Source organism: Lolium perenne, chromosome 3, assembly GCF_019359855.2.
Source record: "Lolium perenne isolate Kyuss_39 chromosome 3, Kyuss_2.0, whole genome shotgun sequence".
NCBI classification, from domain to species: domain Eukaryota; kingdom Viridiplantae; phylum Streptophyta; class Magnoliopsida; order Poales; family Poaceae; genus Lolium; species Lolium perenne.
In genome coordinates, this window is record NC_067246.2 from 199682743 (window position 1) to 199697461 (window position 14719).

General features: G+C 44.6%; 1 protein-coding gene across 1 annotated transcript; it reads left to right on the forward strand.

Moving 5' to 3' along the window:
- Positions 1 to 11256: 11256 nt before the first annotated feature.
- LOC127343062 (protein RADIALIS-like 3) lies at positions 11257 to 12070 on the forward strand. The gene is made up of 2 exons (XM_051369137.2): positions 11257 to 11658; positions 11820 to 12070. The coding sequence occupies exons 1-2, from the start codon at positions 11393 to 11395 to the stop codon at positions 11839 to 11841; spliced, it is 288 nt and encodes a 95-aa protein (XP_051225097.1). The 5' UTR covers positions 11257 to 11392; the 3' UTR covers positions 11842 to 12070.
- Positions 12071 to 14719: the final 2649 nt, after the last annotated feature.

Here is a 14719-nt window from a genome sequence, read left to right on the forward strand (position 1 = left end):
CCATCATGCTCCGTGAGTAGTTACCCCATGGACTACGGGTTCTAGCAGTAGCTAGTTGGTACTCTCTATCCCATGTACTTCAATACAATGATCTCATGAGCTGCCTTACATGATTGAGATCCATCTGATGTAATCGGTATTGTGTTCGTTGGGATCCGATGGATTGTTACATTATGATTAGTCTATCTATAAAGTTTGTGAAGTTATTGTTGCTGCAATCTTGTTGTGTTTAATGCTTGTCACTAGTGCACGAGTGGCATGATCTTAGATTTAAGTTCTATACTTATTGCTTAGATTGTATCTACAAGTTGTTTGCACATATTGCTGTCCGGAACCCGAGGCCCCAAGGTGACAGAAATTGGGACAATCTGAGGGGAAGGTTGTGATATGAGGATCACATGTTTTCACCAAGTGTTAATGCTTTGCTCCGGTGCTCTATTAAAAGGAGTACCTTAATTGCCAGTAGATTCCCTTGAGGCCCGGCTGCCACCGGCTGGTAGGACAAAAGATGTTATGCAAGTTTCTCATTGCGAGCACATATGACTATATATGGAAAACATGCCTACATGATTAATAATCTTGATGTTCTGTCTTAATGCTATTTCAATCCTATCAATTGCCCAACTGTAATTTGTTCACCCAACACTTGTTATTGGAGAGTTACCACTAGTGAAGATAGCTGGGAACCCCGGTCCATCTCTCATCATCATATACTCGTTCCTATATGACATTGGAAGTAGTATCAACTATTTTCGGGTGCCATTGCCTCTGTGTTACTGTTACTGTTACTGCTGTATTACTGTTACTATTGCTCTCATATTACTGCTGCTTTTACATCACCCCTGTTACTAGTGCTTTTCCAGGTGCAGCTGAATTGCCAACTCAGTTGTTAAGGCTTATAAGTATTCTTTACCTCCCCTTGTGTCGAATCAATAAATTTGGGTTTTACTTCCCTCGAAGACTGTTGCGATCCCCTATACTTGTGGGTTATCAAGACTATTTTCTGGCGCCGTTGCCGGGGAGGCATAGCTCTACTCATAAGTTCACCTGGGGAGTAACTCTACCTCTCTCTCTGTTTTTATTTTATTTTATTTTGTTTTGCTTAGTTTACTTTTTCCTAGTTTACTTGTGCTTAGTTTATTTCTGTCTAGTATTATTTTGCTTAGTTTACTTTTGTCTAGTTTGTTTTTGTCTTGTTTTATTTTTCTTATATACCCAAAAATCCATAAAAATTTGAAAAACCGAAAAATTAAAAACTGTTGTTATGGAAGAACCCACAACCTATTTGGAGCTTATAGAATTATATAATAATTATAGAGAATCAAGAACGGGTAAAGTCATGAGTGCTGTGATAGAAAAAGTGAATACAATTGCTAAAATCTTGCTTAAACGCCATGATATAAACTGTTGCTCTAAACAGGATACTAAACATCTTAAATTCCAATGTGGCTTTAGTGAAGAAGTTTTAATTATGAACTACAATTGGAATAACTATATTCATTTTGGGTTCGAAGAGGTAGAACAATTTGTCTTATTTATGGGAGCTTCTGAGATCGAATCCTTCATGTCCAAAAATTATGAAACTTGTGTTGCTTGTAAGGACCTTAAAGATTATGTCTCTTCTATCCTTAATTTTTGCATAGAAAGTTACAGTGATAATCCTTATATCATTGATTATAAAGAGAGACTCATTAATGCACAAGAATGCACTCACAATTTGCAGGAACCTGTGGAAGAAGAAATTGATGAACCTGAAAGCTCATTGGATGAAAAAGAGGAGGAAATTGATGAACAAAAGGAGGAAGAATGGATTAGCTACCCATGCCAACCTTCTAATGAGAGTAACTCTTTATCTCTTACACTATTTGATTGTCCTCCATGCTTACCAAAGGAGGATGAATGTTATGTTCCTGTGGATTCTCTTGAAATATTACCTATGAGTAAAATTTGTGAGAATAATTATGCTACTGTTATCTATGATAATCCATGCTACTTTGATAAATCTTATGATAATGCTTTGTTTGTGCCTGATATTGAAATGCATGGTACTAAAGAGTTTTGCTTGGCAAATGTTTATGATAAAGCTCTAGATGATGGTCCTATGTTACTTCATAATATTAATTGTACTACTAATGAAAATGGGATTGGAGAGGTGTTGACTTTATCTATGAGTCCCATATCTCTTGAGGTTGATCAATCATCTTGTTATATTATTGTTAAAAGTGGGTTTGAAAGTTTTAATCCCATTATTTTTGAGCTTGATAAAAATTATATGTTTGTGGATCATGAAAAACATGCTTTATGTGATAGTTATATTGTTGAGTTTATTCATGAAGCTACTGAAAATTATTATGAGAGAGGAAAATATGGTTGTAGAAATTTGCATGGTACTAAAACACTTCTCTACATGCTGAAAATTTTGAAGTTACTCTTGATTCATCTTCCTATGCTTGTCACTTTGATCTTCATGAATTTATTTGTGTACAAGATTCCTATGCATAGGAAGTTGGTTAGACTTAAATGTGTTTTGAATTTGCTTCTTGATGCTCTCTTTGCTTCAACTCTCATCCTTATGTGAGCATCATTAAAATTGCTGAGCCGATCTTAATGGATATAAAGAAAGCACTTCTTGGGAGATAACCCATGTTTTTATTTTGCTACTGTTTTGTTGCGTCTTGGAAGTTGTTACTACTGTAGCAACCTCTCCTTATCTTTATTTTTATTGCATTGTTGTGCCAAGTAAAGTCTCTAATAGAAGGTTGATACTAGATTTGGATTTCTGCGCAGAAACAGATTTCTTGCTGTCACGAATTTGAGTAGGTCTCTCTGTAGGAAACCCAAAAATTTCTGCCAATTTTCATGCGTGTTCCTCAGATATGTACGCAACTTTCATTAGTTTTGAGTTTTCTGATTTTAGCAACAAAAATACCTCTAAAAAATTCGTCTTTACTGGCTGTTCTGTTTTGACAGATTCTGTCTCTGTTTTTTTGCATTGTATCTTGTGGACTTTAAGCAAGGTTTTCTAGACGTGGAGAGCTGTAGCTAATGTTTTATTGAATTCTTGCAATGTGTCACTACAGGACTAAAGTGGATTAAAGTTTTTTGAGTACTAACCCCTCTAATGAAGTTTATGAGAAGTTTGGTGTGAAGGAAGTTTTCAAGGGTCAAGAGAGGAGGATGATATATGATCAAGAAGAGTGAAAAGTCTAAGCTTGGGGATGCCCCCGTGGTTCATCCCTGCATATTTCAAGAAGACTCAAGCGTCTAAGCTTGGGGATTCCCAAGGCATCCCCTTCTTCATCGACAACTTATCAGGTCACCTCTAGTGAAACTATATTTTTATTCGGTCACATCTTATGTGCTTTACTTGGAGCGTCTGTGCGTTTTTATTTTTTTGTTTGTGTTTGAATAAATTCGGATCCTAGCAATCCTTGTGTTGGAGAGATACACGCTCCGCTTTTTCATATGAACACTGGTGTTCTTCGTTTTACTTTTAATGTTCATGACAAAAGTTGGAAGCTACAACACTTATTGTTATTTGGTTGGAAAGAGAAAATGCCTCATATTGTCTTGAATAATTTGATACTTGGAAATTGTTTTGAGCTCTCAAGTAGATCAAGTTTAAGCTCTTGCATCATGTAGTTTAAACCTATTAGTGGAGAACTACCGTAGAGCTTATTGAAATTGGTTTGCATGATTGGTCTCTCAAAGGTCTAGATATTTTCTGGTAAAAGTGTTTGAGCAACAAGGAAGATAATGTAGAGTCTTATAATGCTTGCAATATGTTCTTATGTAAGTTTTGCTGTACCGGTTCATACTTGTGTTTGCTTCAAACAACCTTGCTAGCCAAAGCCTTGTACTGAGAGGGAATGCTTCTCGTGCATCCAAAACCTTGAGCCAAAACCTATGCCATTTGTGTCCACCATAATTACCTACTATGTGGTATTTCTCTGCCATTCCAAGTAAATACTTCATGTGCTACCTTTAAACAATTCAAAAGTTATTATCTCTTATTTGTGTCAATATTTTATAGCTCATGAGGAAGTATGTTGTGTTTTAACTTTCAATCTTGTTGGGCAGACTCTCACCAATGGACTAGTGGCTTCATCCGCTTATCCAATAACTTTGCAAAAAGAGCTGGCAACGGGGTTCCCAGCCCCAATTAATTAACTTTCATTAATAAATCTCTTCACATGTTTTGCCCTGATTCATCAGTAAGCAACTTAATTTTGCAAATAGACACTCCTTCATGGTATGTGAATGTTGGAAGGCACCCGAGGATTCGGTTAGCCATGGCTTGTGTAAGCAAAAGGTTGGGAGGAGTGTCATCCATAAATAAAACTAAAGTACATGTGTAAACAAAAGAGAAGAGGGATGATCTACCTTGCTGGTAGAGATAACGTCCTTCATGGGAGCCGCTCTTTGAAAGTCTGTTTGATGAGGGGGTTAGAGTGCCCACTACCATTCGTTGACAACAACAAACACCTCTCAAAACTTTACTTTTATGCTCTCTATATGATTTCAAAACTTGAAAAGCTCTAGCACATGATTTAATCCCTGCTTCCCTCTGCGAAGGGCCTTTCTTTTACTTTATGTTGAGTCAGTTTACCTACTTCCTTCTATCTTAGAAGCAAACACTTGTGTCAACTGTGCATTGATTCTTACATACTTGCTTATTTGCATTCATCATATTACTTTGTGTTGACAATTATCCATGAGATATGTATGTTGAAAGTTGAAAGCAACTGCTAAAACTTGTATCTTCCTTTGTGTTGCTTCAATGCCTTTAATTTGAATCTATTGCTTTCTGGGTTAACTCTTATGCAAGATTTTTTATGCTTGTCTTGAAAGTACTATTCATGAAAAGTTTTGCTATATGTTATCTATTTGTTAAGCAAACTATAGATCATTGCCTTGAGTCACTTCATTCATTTCATATGCTTTACAATAGTATGATCAAGATTATGTAAGTAGCATGTCACCACAAAAATTATTCTTTTTATCGTTTACCTACTCGAGGGCGAGTAGGAACTAAGCTTGGGGATGCTTGATACGTCTCCAACGTATCTATAATTTCTGATGTTCCATGCTAGTTTTATGACAATACCTACATGTTTTGCTCACACTTTATAATGATTTTATGCATTTTCCGGAACTAACGTATTAACAAGATGCCACAGTGCCAGTTCCTGTTTTCTGCTGTTTTTGGTTCCAGAAAGGCTGTTCGGGCAATATTCTCGGAATTCGACGAAACAAAGGCCAAATATCTTATTTTCCCCGGAAGGTTCCAGAACACCGAAGGAGAGTCGGAGGTGGGCAGCAGGGGACCCACACCATATGGCGGCGCGGGTGGCCCCCTGGCCGCGCCAGCCTATGGGGAGGGGGCCCCGTGGCCCCTCCGACTCTGCCTCTTCGCCTATAAAGTCCCTCGCGACCTAAAAACTCGATACCAATTGACGAAACTCCAGAAAGACTCCAGGGGCGCCGCCGCCATCGCGAAACTCCGTTTCGGGGGACAGAATCTCTGTTCCGGCACGCCGCCGGGACGGGGAAGTGCCCCCGGAAGCCATCTCCATCGACGCCACCGCCTCCATCATGCTCCGTGAGTAGTTCCCCCATGGACTACGGGTTCTAGCAGTAGCTAGTTGGTACTCTCTATCCCATGTACTTCAATACAGATCTCATGAGTTGCCTTACATGATTGAGATCCATCTGATGTAATCGGTGTTGTGTTTGTTGGGATCCGATGGATTGTTACATTATGATTAGTCTATCTATAAAGTTTGTGAAGTTATTGTTGCTGTCTAATTCTTGTCACTAGTGCACGAGTGGCATGATCTTAGATTTAAGTTCTATACTTATTGCTTAGATTGTATCTACAAGTTGTTTGCACATATTGCTGTCCGGAACCCGAGGCCCCAAAGTGACAGAAATTGGGACAACTGGAGGGGAAGGTTGTGATATGAGGATCACATGTTTTCACCAAGTGTTAATGCTTTGCTCCGGTGCTCTATTAAAAGGAGTACCTTAATTGCCAGTAGATTCCCTTGAGGCCCGGCTGCCACCAGCTGGTAGGACAAAAGATGTTATGCAAGTTTCTCTTTGCGAGCACGTATGACTATATATGGAAAACATGCCTACATGATTAATAATCTTGATGTTCTATCTTAATGCTATTTCAATCATATCAATTGCCCAACTGTAATTTGTTCACCCAACACTTATCACTTGTTATTGGAGAGTTACCACTAGTGTAGATAGCTGGGAACCCCGGTCCATCTCTCATCATCATATACTCGTTCCTATATGACATTGGAAGTAGTATCAACTATTTTCTGGTGCCATTGCCTCTGTGTTACTCCTACTGTTGCTGTGTTACTGTTACTATTGCTCTCATATTACTGCTGCTTTTACATCACCCCTGTTACTAGTGCTTTTCCAGGTGCAGCTGAATTGACAACTCAGTTGTTAAGGCATATAAGTATTCTTTACCTCCCCTTGTGTTGAATCAATAAATTTGGGTTTTACTTCCCTCGAAGACTGTTGCGATCCCCTATACTTGTGGGTTATCAGCCGCACACTGGACATGTGGTTCTGTCCTTGTACTCGCCCCGATAAATCACGCAATCATTGATGCAGGCGTGGTATTTTTCGTGCGGTAGGTCAAGAGGGCACACGACTTTCTTGGCCTCCTCGGTACTACTTGGCAATGTGTTCCCCTCCGGGAGACGATCGTGCCAGAATTTCAAGTTCTTGCTGAAGCTGGAGTCGGTCCACTTGTTCTGCGTCTTCATCTGCAGATAATCAAGCGTTACATGCAAGCGCGTATCCTGCGGACGACACCCAGGAAAGATCGGAGTCATCCCGTCTTTCTCCATTTGCGATAGCTTGGCTCTCTCTCTGGTTGCAGCTCTGTCGTTGCTCGTCTCCTGGAGGAGCAGATCTTGAACATGAGAGTCCCGCAAGGCCGAAATTAGTGGGGTCGCGCCGGAATCTTCTTCTTCATCATGATGATCTTCTCCGCCGGCATCTTCTTCTTAATGATGATCTTCTCCGCCGACTTCTTCTTCATGATGATAGTTTTCGTCCTCTCGCTCGTCATGGTCTTCATGCGCACCATTTGATGGGGCCGGCTGCGCCATGTTGTCTTGCATGAAACCGCGCCTCAGCAGGTGCTCCTCCACTTGTCCGGAATCAGGGTTGATCCATCGCTCGAGTTTGCATGATCGACACGGACATCTTATCTGGCGTCGATTGTTCCGAATCATGTCCTCCTTCGCGTTTATCTTGTATCTAGAGATTCGAGCGGAACTCATCGAGAGGACCATGCTTGCCTGCCAATGGTATACATAGAACAGGAAATTAGAACCGCAACAAATGCACACACATGCATGGGTCGTACCTCTCCTCAAGGTATACATGGAGCAGAAAAATTCGGCATGACCTCTCCTCAAGGTAGGACATATGGGTAGTGCAAAAATTTGCCGAAAAGGAAATGAATCAACATTTCGGCACACATTCATGCACCACACCGGCACACACAAGCGCTTCACCTGCAATAAGCATCCATACACACGACGGCCACACAAGATCTACAAACATATGCATGTCTCCTCCAAGCATATGTATGTCTCCTCTAACTACTCACCTTGTAGATTCGATACTGAGACGAGACCGCGTTCGATGAGTTGGAGAGGAGGAGAGAGTATGGAGAGCCTTCTCCTCAACACCAATTATGTGCAATAAGTACCCAAGCAAGTGAAAAGTATGGCCAAAATGGTATGAGAGAGAAGGGGGATGAGCTAGATGGAGGAAGAAGAATGGCTTGGGTAGTGTGGTAGGTGGGAAGTTGGCTTTATTTTTGTATATCGGGTTCGCTAATTCTGTGGCGCACAGGACATAGTGCGCCACAGAATACATTATTTCTATGGCGCACCGGAGCCAGTGCGCCACATCATAACTTATTTTTGTGGCGCAGCAGAGCAAGTGCACCACAGAATAACTTATTTCTGTGGCGCACCAAGCGCAGTGTGCCATAAAAATAGTGAAACCAATGATTGGAGGTGGCAGGGTGTGGGCCCTACCTAGTTTCTGTGGCGTATGGATCCTTGGTGCGCCACAAAATTAAGCTATTGTTGTGGCGCATCGTACCAGGTGCGCCACAAAATAACTTTTTGTGACGCATTTTTTTGCTGTGCGCCACAAAACTAAGTTATCACCTATAAGGCTTTCTCTACTAGTGAGGACTAGTGGGACGAAACTGTTGTACGGCGGCAGCTGGTGGAGAAGGACTCAAAAGTGGTGAAGATGGTACCGAGCCCGGCACCGAGGAAGGTGGAGACGGCGACCCTGAAGCTGGTGAAGACGAAGTCGATGCAGGGTAGATGGTGTAGAAGCCCCCTGTACCGATCCCGACCGCGACGCTGCTGCCCCCCTAGGCGAAGGGGGCGTGGAAGACCGGCTGGGGCTCCTCCCCAACCCAACCTGTCAACATACATACCACGAGAGAATCAATACGTATACTTTCTAATTGCCCGTAAGCTGCTGTGGAGTGACAAAATAGATACGGAAAATTCAAAAATGTTACATATTTAACCATACACCACGTCTGAAAGTAACATGGCGCTCTCGCCATGAGAAAATACCATATACCGCATAGCCAATGTCGTTGATCCCCTAGGCTAGTGGAACACACCCCTCTGACATTGCTCGACTGAAAAAAAATCTTGCATTTCTCTTTGTTGGTGTCTAGCATTGCATTGAAAAAAGAGAGTAAATCAAACAAAAACACTACTCCTTGTGTCCCTCGATAGTTGATGCCCAAAAATGTTTGGATGTAAGCCCTGTTAGCTTGGTAGGGTTGAGTTGGATAGAAATTCCTTGGAAACTTTTAGGGCTCATTTGTTTACATGATTTTTAAAGGATTTGTGTAATATTGGAATCCTATGATTTTTTTCCCTTCAAACTCATTTGATTCATAGGATCATATATCATAGGAAACCATTCGTCAGTGGGACCATCCTAGGCCGCGGCCCGGCCTTCTCATGAAAATTGCACAACATGTGGCCTATATTGCTGAAGTGGCCCATCACTCTGTTGCTGATATTGCCTTGTTTAAGGCCCATTTTCAAGCAACACAAGCAGGAGATATCGGTCACCGTCAAGATATCATGTTCTTGGCATAACAAGCCAGCCAAAAGATCATTCTATCAAAAATATGTGGTTATTGCAGTCATCACTTTTCCGCACATATGCCTCTATTTTTACCACTGCATAGTCCTTTTTTAGACAATATATTTCTGTTGCAAAGCATGGGGAATCCTCTAGTTTATGTAATGCTTCAAGGTTGTTTCAAAATTTAATACATGAGGAAATTTCCCTGGAAATGGTAAAATGAATATATTACCTAGGCTTATAAGAAATTATAAAAAAATGTATGAGGAAAAAAGTTCAACTCCAAAGGCTACCTTGAGATGGTGAAATCAATGTCCGCAAAATTCACAATTGAGTTGATCTAGCGGTACTCAAACTTTAAATTAATGATAAAATTAGTATGGCAATACTTGTGTCATGTACAAGTTGGAGTAGGAACTTGTTACTTTTTCTCTGCTTGCTTTTGAATAGTCAAAAAGGGAACGTACATGGGGTAGATTAGATTCATGATCAGTGCACAGTTCAGAATAATGAGCTGAAAGGTTGGAAAAGGGGGAAAATATTCCAAATACCAACTCGGAATCATGCAAGGGACCTGCAATATGATATTGTTCTCTGCAAAAACAAGATATGGATTCTAATACGGGGGAACCTCTTTCTGGTGAAAGAATCTAAATTTTGCAACTTGCAATTGTAGAATATTTCAAGTGACCGTTCGATGTAAAAAATAATATAGTCCATTCCTCCCCGACAAGCAGCAAACATAGCTAGTAAACCAGTACCACCGTGGCACACCTGTATCATATCTTCATCACATAATGTGTTACTTATTGTGGAGCACTTGAAAACTTGTGTAGTAGTCAAAAGGATCAAAAAGAGAAATCATATCACATCTCATCGCCTCTGAAACCAGAGGATTCACACATACAACAGGGTTTCATGTATTACATATTTTGAAAAAAAAAATGTGAAGACAAACATCTGAATCATCATTGTAAATACAAATTAAGTACAACTATCATTTTCAAGTGTTCTCCTGGTGGATCTAAAAGAAAAATATTTTGCCAAGTAGTAGAGAGCTACATCACCATGGCTTCCTTCAGGTTGCGTGCAATGATCGATCCAGATACCGGATGTTCAATTCTATTTTTGAAAAAAAAGGCCTTGCTTGTTTCTATCGAATTCAACATTTCCTTTCCTTGAACTCCAGACTCCGCAATACAAGAATGCATCGAACTGCAAGACATAAATATATCCTGATTCGGATGACGACTAATGATATTTCTAGCAAGAAATAACATCATCTTGACATAGCAATAGCCTAGCACACACCCGCCATCCCCTGCGAAAATTTATGTGTACCGTCCCAACGTACCCAATATATTAAAGCTAGACTGTAAGCTGGAAGCATTATATATACAGTCTTTGTGACAGGCTAAATCAAGAATACAGGCCAAGTGACAGGCTATATACGCTGACGTTCATTAGATTTTCAGTCTTTGTTTCTCCATTTCCTTGTGTTCTCATGTCATTAGGTAAGTGTATATCTTTTTGTAGAACTTGTAAGGCCCTGTGTTGAGCTGAACTTTTTCTTTCTTTTCTATCTGTATTAGCAATAGGTGAATAAATAATGGTTAACCAAACGAAAGAAAATTAGACAACATCTAGTTAGATAGATTACAAATCGATCTAATCCACCTTAGAGCGGAAGGGAGCAAGGAACAGTGGTCAATAATTCGTCAGAATATCTGCTCGTGTGGTCTCCGATTGTACACATGAGCAGTGTCCTGAGGCCAGTGGCAAGTCGCTGGGATGCATGTCAACAAGGAACCGGCGTAGGAGTTGCGTATCGACAAGACCTAGCTATGTAGTCGTAGATGGAGCCGGAGGAGAAGAGATAAAAAGTCGAGAGATCTCCACTTCCCTCGGAAGCGGTATCTGTTCTTTCAGCACACTCGCAGCATTGTGGCTCTCCACGCTTTGGCTCACTTATGCCTTATTCTCCATGTCTCCGTCTTTGAGCCCACAAGATAACCTGCAGCTAGCCTTTGTTCCACTTCCATCACCTACGGGCATCCTATAAGTACCAGCCCTCCCCACACTCTTCTAATCACAATCACAAGCCTAGCACACATAGCTATAACTAACCCATCAATCGATTACTAGGAACTTCAGTTAGTGAACTGAGGAGATCGATCGAACAGGCCTTTCAAATTCAAATAGAGATCATAGTATTTGGATGGCTTCGATGTCGATGAACTCGTCGAGGCCGCAGTGGACGGCGAAGCAGAACAAGCAGTTCGAGCAGGCACTGGCAGTGTACGACAAGGAGACGCCGGACCGGTGGCACAACATTGCGCGCGCCGTGGGTGGCAAATCTGCCGACGAGGCCAGGCGCTACTACGAGCTGCTCGTCGAGGACGTCAAACGCATCGAGGCCGGCAGGGTGCCCTTCCCGGCATACAGGTGCCCCGATGGTGCCATGGGCGGGTTCGAGGCCGACAGGTACGTCGTACTGAGGAAAGGCAACCCCTCTCCAAGAGCACTCCCAAATTGATTCTGATTTTATCGCGCATGGCTTACTAAGCGGTAGATTTATGGAGTTTATATAGAATTAGCTGTCTGCCTGCTGTCTGCTAATATGGAAGCTTTTGCTCTACTGTCAGGCTAAAGCACCTGAAGATATAGGCGGCATACATGAATGACTATGAAGCAGCGCGCTATGCAAGTCGGCCTATCCGCCATCATGCGCGTTTCTGCCCACAAGCAAGTGAACAGGAGCATGCATCGATCGACATCCGATCGTGCGTGCATGTAGATAAGCAGGAATTACTAATTTGTACTGTACTTACATCAATCTATCTCTGTACTATCCGTCTAATACATAAACAATCCATATACATATATATTTGGTATCGCCATTCGTCTGATGATGTTTGTTGTTTGACGAAACATTTGCCTCAGTTGAATGCTCTTCAACTTTTAGATGGTTGATACATGTATCAACCCTATGTGATCCATGATGTATTTTTTTTTGTAAAACTTCAACTTTTAAATAAAGCAATTTTAACATAAGGCCTAAGCCCAGCTTTAAATTAATAAAGCCACAATGGCAGATAACCATACATCCGAGTCTGAGACCTGACACCCATACGCCACACAACACTCAGCCAACTGCAAGACTGAAACCTACTACCCCAAGACTGGTACCTACAACACAGATACAACGCAAGACCGATAACAGTGTCATCCACACCAGCGCCACGTCCAGCCCCATCAAGACCTCATCCTTGCGAGCAAGCTACTACCCTCGTCCAGCGGCACGTCCAGCATGTCCCAGCCCCTTCGACTGACCCGTGCCCTCCAGCTCTTGCTCATCGTTCCTGGTGTAGACGCCGTCCATGTCCTTCTCGTCCGCCCGCCTCATGGCCCTCTCCAGCATCGGTGTGCTTGCCTGCACACCGGTCAACCTTGCGCTCTTGCGGGTTGGCATCATAGACGCTGCCTTCTTCTTCCTCCTGGCATACTCGATGGTCTTTGTGCGGCGGCCCTGAGCCACCGGAGTTGTCTCCTTCAGCGCCTTCTGCAGGTCCCCCTTGGCTGCTCCACGGTGTTGTCCATCGAGATAGACTCGTCCTCCATAAGCCCAAGCTCGCTCGACTGCCCCTCCTGCACGCCAGAATTGGCGAGCAACGCCGGCGGCAAGTCCACGACCTAGCTGTCAGCCACCCATGAGGGTAGAGGGTCGGTGACCTGCGAGATAGAGTCCGCAGACCCCGACGGCGCTCCCGCCCTCAGCTCCGGCACCATCGCCCCTGCATTGAGTGCGAGCAGCTCCAACTCCTTCATCTTGCCCTGTTCGGCCTTGTCAAGCATCATCGGGAGGGGCCCCATGTCCACTCCGACATTGGAGCCGTATTGGTTGAAGCCCCAAGCCACGGACCCTCCATGCCACTGACCACGGGCCGGGGCACTCCACGAGCCCAGCAACTCGGCCCCAACCGTCTTGGCCCCGGATGCACCGGCCCCCTCCACCGCCCCGGCCCCGAGCCCCAGGTCAGACCTCTGGTATTTGTCCTTCTTCTTTTCCTTCCTTCCATACTTGTTCCGCTCACCATCTGAGCACACAAATTCCGAGTCCTTCTCGTCCCTGTCATCGTGGGCCGGTGACGGTGGTGGGTCCCCTGCCCCTCCCCCAATCCCATCCCTCGGGCCACGTTCCACCTGCACCCCAATAGTGAAGCCTTCACCATTGACAAAGACTTGAACCGAGCCCTTGATGCGCTCAGGGTACCGGCACTGGAACCGTATCCGAATCGGCTCAGTCTCTCTCTTCAAGATAGATAGATCGTCAACGTCAATTGCCCTGCCCACCATCCCAAAGGCCACCATAAGTCTCTCCCGTTCCATCAGGTCCTCTGGGACACCGGTAAGACGGACCCAAGTCGACGGTAGAACAAGGTATGGCTTTGGAGCGTTGAAAGCCTCCCTAATCTCCGTATCTTTCTTGTTGAGTGGTAAGTATATCTTGCCACTCCCCGTGCTCAAGCGAAAAGTCTGACGTGTGGGGAAGATGACGGAGAACTCTGACTCCGACAGCCTCCGCACCTGCCAATCCCACATGTCATCAACCAGGTGCTTTAGCTCAGTAGCGAGTTGTTCCTCCGAGAGCGGTGCAGACAGGAACTTGATGACAGCAGCAAACACTTCCCCCGCCCGCTTACCGCCCTTGAGCGGCTCGACATCGATGTTGTAGAACCCACCACCTGTAATGGCATGGCCCATCTTCTGGAGGTGGAAGCCCTTTCCCCTCGACGGCCAGTTGGAGGCGCCCGCACCCTCCCGGCGGTCGCCACCCTCCTGCCAGCGGCCACCGTAGCCCCCGTCCCTACGCCCTCCCGCAACGAAGCGGTGCTTCCGCCCATCATCCCCACCGGCCAAGAGCACCTCCGCAAAGGAGCGGTCGAGCGGTGGTGGGGTTTGGACTGGACGGAGGAGCCTGTGTGGCGGCGCGGAGGGATCACACAGCCGCTGTCTCACCTCACTGTGACGAGCTGGGAACCCTAAGGATGGGGATGAGCACCCGGCTGGCATCCAAAGCCACCTAAACCTCCAGCGCTTACATGGGCCAGGCCCGGGAGTGATAAGAGTCCCCTCCCTAGCCGGATCTGGACAAAGCGGTGGGCCCTCCAGACCCGACGAAAAACTCACCAGGGGCCCAAGAGCAGGCGACGCGGCCCACCCCAGGCCCAGGCCGCCCCTCCCCGGGGTCTCCCTAGGGTTACTGCCGTCTTCCCCAGCGGCCGCCTCCCGCGCGACCTGCGGCGCCGCTGTCTGAACCACCGGCGTCGAGGAAGACGAGCACCCCCACCCCGACGGAGCACTCCCAGCGCGCTTCTGCCTTGTAGAGCTAGCAGCCTGCCAGCCCGCGTCGCCCAGGCGAGTGAAACGAGGCACGACGCGACTGAAGCCCGCACCTTTTTCCCCGGGGGCAATAACCGCACGCCGACGGTGGCGAAGGGAGCCCCCCAGCTCCTCCGCCCGAGCGATAAACCCTCCCAGGGTT